We start from the raw sequence: 8473 nt of genomic DNA, 5'->3' as shown, positions 1-8473 counted from the left end.
ACCATGTTCCCTTAGCCAGGCAGAAGTCACCCATCCTAGTGTGGGAAGCAGATAGAGTAGAGTTCAACTCCAAAAAGCTGCCCCACAAAAGAATACAGCTCACACAATTTTATAGCAATGGTGAACAAAATGGTTTTACATACTTTTATCAATAAAACTTGCTTGAATTTTTACACTTTACCATTATGTCAGAATTGATAAATTTATGCTAAATTTTGGACAAATAAATCCAAAATTAAAAACACAAAAAAATCCATAATTAAAAACAGGGCCTAAGTCTCATGGAGAGTCATGGTGTTGACTACTTCATCCATGTCACATGAACATCAGGAGTACTGACTGCTTGGAGAACACTGGGCAGGGACCTGCACGAGAGTGAGTGTACAGACCACTGAATGTAACCGAGCGTTGCCCTCTGAGCTCACCTCCTTACCTGGCTTCTGTATGACTGCATTGCAAGCGTTGGCAATCTCTTCTCTCTTTGCTTCATCTGGGTATTGATTCTCATTGAAGTAACTGCAGGGGCAACCAACAAAGGCATATTTTACTTTAAATGTGCTCATTAAAATGTCTCCTTTAAGATGTAACTTGGTATAGTCCAGGATGTCCGGAAGAACTTTTTGGTGGATAGAAACAGTTGCTAGTGTTGCTATGGTAAGCACTACCTATGTACCCACTGTGCACCTGAAAGGAAGACAACGTAAGGAGTAGATTTGCTTCTTACTTAACTTAAATTACTCTGTGTGAGTAGTGGCTATATACTGCTGTGCTTCACTAAAAGATTCCTCTAAGATGAAAGTTATTTTTTTAATGAATGCACCTGGTGATGATCATGTGAACTGAATCAAGCTAGTCTTAGAAACATAATATTATGGCTAGTCTCATGAGTGGGTGATTCTTAGACCTTATATAGCTATATACAACTGTGGATTTGTGTATGACATGACCTCAGAAGTAAAACTAACCGGGAGAAGCAAGAGGAATAATGGGAAGGGAAAGCGAAGAAAAGGGAGGGAGGAAAGGGGTATGGCCAATATACAATAGACACATGCAGGGAAACATTACAAGTTATTTTGGTGTGCATGACTGACGAAAGTCACAGAGACACAAGAGTCATGCTGCTGAAGCATTGGTATCAGCACAGCTTTTCCTTTTTTGGTCATTTTTTAAATAGTAGTAAAAACTGGAAATTAACCAATTATCCACAAACAAGGGGTGGCAGAACAAATTATGGGGTATTTATACTTATACTATTTGTAAACAATTAGGAAAAAATAAGTTAGCATTCTATTCACTGACCTGAATGGATTTTTACAGCACATTCCTAAGTGAGAAAAACAATGTGCAGAATAATGTACAAGCACATATGCTATGAATTAGAAGGCTCCTGTCTGCATGCGTGCTGGTTCCCATGGGTAAAGAGGAGAACATACATCAGGCTGAGAATATTGCTTCTAGGGATACTTATGTGTTTCATTTTTGTATATTAGGAAGTAGATATTACTCTACTCAACAATAGTTAAAACACGAGGCTTGCTAAATCTGTTGTTAGACTGAGCAGACTCATAAAATGTAGGTGGAAACAGAATGCCATTATCAGTGCTACTTTTTCTGACATCTGTGAACTTACAGAAAAAGAGAGCTTTCAGGCCTTGAGCCTGGAAGCTGACAATCAGGCAATGACCTTTACTGGATTCTAGTACCTACCAAATCTTCCTTTCCCTGGAAATAAGCCAGTTAGCAATGGCAGAAAGACCACTCACTGCCCAAATTCCTTAGAGGTCCCTCTCCTCCTAAAAGCCTGACCTGCCGCCTTCTCCTCCCTCGAGGTCTCTATATGGACAGCACACCTTCACTTCAGTTTGGGTAAAGCTGTTGCCTCATTCCTCCATCTTCTTTTCTAAAACATAAGCCTCCCAGCCATATGCTCCTACCCTTGTCTCTGACCATATTCTATATGGTTCCTTCCTGTTTCCCTCGGTGTAAGCATCTCCTCCTGCATGGTCCTTGGAGTGCCAGTGTTCATTTTCAGACCCTTCTAAGCTACCATGCTCGAGGCCGCTGCATGTCCATGCTGTCCTGGCCTCTGTGTTTACTTGAACTTTTGGTTAGGCCGTGGCAGCAGCACAGCTTCCATGGAGCAGACTCAGAACCAAACTTCAATATGACAGACAGCCAGGTAACCGGAACACAGACTAACGTCTGAACCGTCACCCAGCTGACTCATTTACCGCCATCAAGGAGCTCACAATCTACTCAGGACAGAAGGGTATACATAAGTGTGCTTGTGGTGAAAGGCCACAGGATTTGTGTGGTCACGCTTGTGGGAGGAGTCTGCAAAGATGTCACAGGGAAGTCTGAGCTAGGTCTTGAGGACTGGCACTGTGAAGGGCGATGGCAGATGAGACCACGAGATCCCTGGGCACCAAGAAGAGCAGAGTGTGTTAAGAGCACGGGCTTCATAAGATGGTGTGATGAGATCAGTGCTAGTGCCGATCACTTCATCAGGGGAGAGGGGACAAGCTGGCAATGCACTTGCTCTGTCCTCTAGGAATGAAGGGCCATCCACTGAAAACCAGGATTTCATACAACAGAAACATGATTCTACCTGTGCTTTATAAGAAGAGAACATGTTTCCAAATGTATCGTTCTGAATTCTCCCTCCATGACTTTAAATTCTGAATTCTCCAGTCAGCCTCCTCCTGATCTACATCTCTGCAAACTTTAGCCTTCATCTTCCCAGCAGTCACTAATCCTGTAATTGTTTCCCCTCTCCTAAGTAAAAAATAAATGTTTACTACTTCTAGGCACAGCCCTTACTTCTTGCCCAAATGACAGACAAGCCAAACTTGTCTGAGAGGAAGGGAATTGTACTAATGAGTTGCTCTGTTCTGTGATCCCGCCCTACAAATCTCCCGCTGCACAGCACCTTCCCTTTTAATCCCGTCCTCCTCGGAGGACCGAGTGTTCCCGAACACCACACAACAGCGCCAAGCGGTTTCTTCCTCTGATGGAATTCTTTCATGACTCGTTCCTCTGAAACCTTTCCACTCTGAAGTCTCAAGCCCTCAAAGCCACCACTGTCCGTCTTTCTGCAGATGACCTTGCCTTTGCGGTTATTGGTTTGCTAGATTTTTTAGCTTCTGAACTGCTAAACTTCTCTAGGCCATTATTCATTTCTTTTCCCATAGCCAAGAAAACATAAATCATTCCCCTTTTCAAGGTCAACTTTTCTACTTGTCCTTAATTGTATCCCCTCTCCCTCTCATTTTCTCAAATTCTTTCTTGCATTTTTCAGCTGTTCTCTGTACCAATGTGAAGATCTTTTTTCACTGATTTCATCATGCACATTTCATCACTGTGATCCTTGAAATCACGACACATCTCCTAACTGGGAATATTGTTTTGCTTTTTCCTCTCTCACTGGCATGTACAGTAAGGTGTACCTTACAATTAAGGCTTTGTCAGGCTGGATGGAAAACAGTGGCTGCCAAGACCTAAGGTCCCATTTAAGTGACAATTCTATGATCAGAATACCTTATAACTCTTTGGCCAAATAACCTGAAAGACCATGACTGATTCATATTCCTCACACATTACTTAGGTTCAAATATTTTCAGAGGTTTACTATGGAGGCTCGGGATTGCCTCACCACCTCCGTCATGCTGTGGCTGCCATATAAGTAAGAAAGAGAGTAAGCCTGTGCCTGTCTCCTGCCAGAACACCTGCCTTTTGCCTTCCTCCAGTGTGAATGGCCTGAGAAATGAGTTTTCGTTACCAAGCGAGTCCTATAGGAACTCATCTGCTCCTTCCTCACAGCTCTTCCATTTTGTACCTCCTCCTCATCATCCACAGAAAGCACTGAAACCCAGGCCAGACTCCACCTCAGCTGTCTCACAGGCGCGTATGGCTAAGCCCAACACAAAACACACATAGCTGTCAGAGGCCTTTATCTCTGCCGAGCAAGAACGATGCATAGAGCAGTAAATAAAACGCTGCTGACACGGCTGGCTTCCATAATGTGCTTTGCAGAATTCTCTGCAGGGTTTTCGAAGTGAACGAACACATTTTTACAACAAAAGGACCTTGGGGAAACACTGAAATAATTAAGAACCAGTTTGATGATTAATACAATTCTGTAGACAATTCATGCTCTAAAGTGGATTGGGATCAGGTAGAAGGCATTAGTATTGTGGTGCAGTGACTAACAAAAAAAAATTGCCATACTGGTTTTGGGAGCTAAATTAAAATTTTCAGTTACTCCTGGCATAATGTTTTTTATTAACTCGAAGTTTTAGAGTTCTCTTTTAAGCTGTATTTCCAGGATTTAAATGCATACAATGAAGATCAGAGTAAGGAGACCCCAGTAACTTCTCTCAAATCAAGACCTCAGGAAAAGGATAATTTATTCATATAATTTAAGCCATATTTTTGAAAAAGCAGCATTTCCCCCTCTTTTAAAAAAAACGTTGCTATTGTTTTTTTGAAATGATATGTAGCCCAACATTTATGTCTGCGCACTGAGGTCAGAAGAGGGCGTTGGTCCGCTGGAACTAGAGTTACAGATGGTTGTGAGCTGTCTGTCGTGTTGGGGCTGGGAATTGAGCCTGGGTCCCCTGGAAGAGCAGCCAGTGCACTTAACTGCTGAGTCATAACTCCAGTCCTATTGTTTATGATTAAGAAATATTCTGCTTAACCTCACTGCTGAGGTCTGGCTAACATTTAAAGAATTAACACAAATTCTTCATAAATCATTTCAAAATCTGAAGAGAGTTTTTCTAAATTCATTATAGAAGATTTGTACTATCCCAACACCCTAGTGACCACAGATGACATAGAAAAAACAAAAAAACAACACAAAACAAAAAACCCCCATAAAACCCTTCAGTTAACATCCTGTAAATGGAATCTAGGAGCACATTAAAAAGACTACTCATCACAACCAAGTTGGAGATATCCCAGGGATAAGAGCCTCCCATAGCGTGAGGGACAAAAGCTGTATGATCATCTCACTGGGTGCACAGAGGAAATCTGGTAAGATCCCAATATCTGTTCATTTCTGACACTTATCATTTCTTCAACAGGAGATGAGGTAAGCCTGTGATGATGGGTCAGGTCTTACCCATCACTTTTTCATGGCGACCTTAGGTCTTAGCTAGCAACCACTGTTTCCATCCAGTCTAACAAAACCTTGGTTGTAAGCAGAAGAATGAACTGGACACCATCAGTTAAAAGAATATTCAAATCAAAATTAAATATAAGACTTGAAGCCAAAAGAGCACTAGAAGGAAAATTAAAGTACTCTGGAACATCAAAATGAACAAGGATTTCCTGGACAAGACCCCCAGTACAGCAGGAAGTAACAGCAAAGTGAAGAGACAAGCTACGGAATCAGAGAAAATCTGACAAAGTGTGGTGATATTTAATTTGTATCTTAATAAATAAAGCTGGCCTGAAGTTCAGAGAGTAAAACAGACACACCAATCAGCCGTACAGACCAGGCAGTGGTGACACACAGCTTTAATCCCAGTAGCCACACTAGACTGCCATAGAAACAGGGTAGTAGTGGTACACGCCTTTAATCCCAGCAGCACTAGAGAGGAATATAAAATGGGAGGAGACAGCTCTCACACACAGTCTCATTCGGAGATTCCTGGAGGCAGGAGCACCATTTTGAACTAAGAATCAGTGGCTGGCTGTTTTGCTTTTCTGACCTTTGGGTTGAACCCCAATTTCTGTCTCTGGGTTTTTACTCATCGTGCTACAACAAGGATTGACTCTAAAATATATAAGGAACTTGAATCTCATCCCCTGCTTGGGCAGTAAGGTACAGACCTAGGATCGCACTATATTGACTAGTCTTATGTAACAAAAGCCCTGGGTCTTCCCCTTAGATGCTCAGTGAGAGGGAATTTTGCTTAGAGAAAGAGAAGTATCAAAGAAGAAAATGACCATGTTTCTAATTACTCACAAAGGGAGTCTGGTTGGTCCTAGCACAAGACTAACAAATGTGTGACTAAGATACGTGAGTAAGAAATGCATTAAGGAATGTAAAAAAGAATCTGGGGTGAGCAGAAAGCAGAGGCTCCAAGCAAGGTTTCTGGTGGAACCAGCATAATTTCTTCAAGTAGAAAGAGTTTCAGGGTCCCAGCAGGTTCCACAGTATCTCCTTCAGGTATGCTGGTGGTTTTAGCAATGGAGACATAGATGACTATAATTACATCAGAATAATGTTTCTTTTTAGTAATATGTGACCAAATTGGACTATTAAGGAAGTCAGCACATAGGCTAATGTCTAGAATTTCATAATCACCCCAAAACAAAGTCCTAGTTTCTACTTAGCAGCTGACTATCAGGGCGGGCAAAGATGAACCAGACAAAACTTACCAGTGTGGTCACAGCAGACGGAGGTAAACAGGGAACTATGAAAGGAAGCACAGTGGCTGCTGCAGGCACAGCATGCAGACAGTAGCAGATGAGAGCTGACAGTTGTACAGGCTCTCAAGGACAGAGTAAAGGAATCCTAAGGGAGCCTGCAGCATTCTGAGACCGGAAGACACACAACCCAGGCTGAGTGCAAAGTGCCTGAGATGGGGCAGCAGATCAAAGTGGAGGAAAGACCGAGTCCATACTGTGCAGAGTAGAACCAACTCCTTAGGTGTCTTGGAGCATGGGTTAAAGTAGGGACATCAATGCTATTTTTGTAGAGCAGCAGAAGCCAGGTGTGTACCTGTGGCAGTAACTAAGGAGAAGGCATGATGTGGGGTAAAGGCTTGGAGATAGAGGTGGGAGCCCCTGGGGTGGTACCCACATGCCCTATGACAGCCCTATAGAACCATTATTCATCTCCCAGCACTTTGGCTTTTAGTTGTTTTTTGTTTGTTTTGGCTTTTGTAAACAAAACAAAACAAAGAACATTTGAAATCAAATGCTGGAACCTTACTCTTCTTTCTATTGGAAATGCTTACAGCCCTGGACATTCTGAAATATACAAAAGGGGAAGAAATGTATGCACATGCCTGTGGGTAACAACACAAAGTGACAGCAAATTTTAAGGACACTGTCAGTGAGTGACCAGTGCATAGCCTCCCATAGGGAAGCCAAATGACTGTTTTGCTATATGATGATGGGAAAGAATTAGAATGAAAAGTGGCAAAATAATGTCCATGAGACGAGAAGCCATGAGCTGGACACAAATGGCAATGCCCTTGAAGCACTTCCATTTCAGCAACACTTCAGCCCCTGAAAAGTGAAGCCAGGGAATTCTTCCCTGTGTGTCTTGGTGAGACTGCAGAAAAGACAGAGACCAGCCCTAAGAAGAGCTCAAGCCATGTGCGGACATTTCCCTCTGTGTCTTCATGGCTTTAGCTCTTCTTGGGGCAGAGATCTACAATCTCAATCTCGCTGTTTTAGTTATCCAGAATAAGCTTTCAGGATTGTTTCCTACTACCCAAAATTCTGTGTGAGTTTCTTCAGAAGACATTAACATTAAACCAGCCTTCATGCTATGAAGTTTAATTGTCCCACCTCCTATTTAAGAGCATCTATGTGTGAAATGATCTTTAGCAATAAAACAATTAAAATGTTTTCATTTCTTTGTTTCTATACGATGGGGTAAAGGCAGAGATGACAGATGGGAAAGCCCTCCCAATGGAGGGATCTGTCTTTGCTACAGGCTGTAATACTTTTCCCATGCACTTACAGATCATTAAATGATATTCTACCTTTCCTTCAAACATATCAAAGTTTTTCTAAGACTGATCATACCTTTAAAAGTTTCCACGAAACAGTCTGGGGCCAGAGAGAAATGAGAAGGGTAGAACTAGAACTCTCCTGTGCATACGACTCCATCACTGAGCCTGGTCTTGTGGCAGTTAGGGGGTCTTTTTATTTTTTAAATATCTATTTATTTATTATGTATACAATAGTCTGTCTACATGTATGCCTACAGGCACCAGACCTCATTACAGATGGTTGTGAGCCACCATGTGGTTGCTGGGAATTGAACTCAGGACCTTTGGAAGAGCAGCCAATGCTCTTAACCACTGAGCCATCTCTCCAGCCCCAGTTAGGGGTCTTGAAGAACTGCAAACTAGTCATTTGAAATGGGACAGTATAAGCTGCATTCCCAAGGTTACAGAACTAACTAGATCAAGTCTTCTGACTTTGAGTCCATTTTCTTTATAGAACTGTTTACTAGAGAAGTGGCTAGGTGAGAGGGAACAGCAGATAGCAAGCAGGTAGCACGAAGGGTGAATGGTGGTGGCAGTTGTGGACAATACTGCGGGAGAGGGATGAAGGAATCATTATTTTATGTTTACCCACAATTATATATTTATACGTATATAAAAGTGTGCGCGTGTGTACATGTGCTACAACACACACACACACACAGAGAGAGAGAGAGAGAGAGAGAGAGAGAGAGAGAGAGAGAGAGAGAGAGAGAACGAACCAGGCATGAGAAACTTTCTTT

At 42.2% G+C, this 8473-nt stretch overlaps 1 protein-coding gene across 1 annotated transcript in view; it reads right to left on the bottom strand.

The window, feature by feature from the left end:
- Hmbox1 (homeobox containing 1) overlaps window positions 1–8473 on the bottom strand; it is a 136399-nt gene that overhangs the window by 8731 nt on the left and 119195 nt on the right. The window contains exon 7 of the mRNA XM_026783169.1: window positions 328–516. Coding sequence (XP_026638970.1) covers window positions 328–516 — 189 coding nt within the window. The remainder of the gene's footprint in view (window positions 1–327; window positions 517–8473) is intronic.

The sequence above is a fragment of the Microtus ochrogaster genome, chromosome 17 (assembly GCF_000317375.1).
Source record: "Microtus ochrogaster isolate Prairie Vole_2 chromosome 17, MicOch1.0, whole genome shotgun sequence".
Lineage (NCBI taxonomy): Eukaryota > Metazoa > Chordata > Mammalia > Rodentia > Cricetidae > Microtus > Microtus ochrogaster.
Note: the sequence above shows the minus strand (reverse complement) of the source record. Positions and strands in the feature narration are given on the sequence as shown.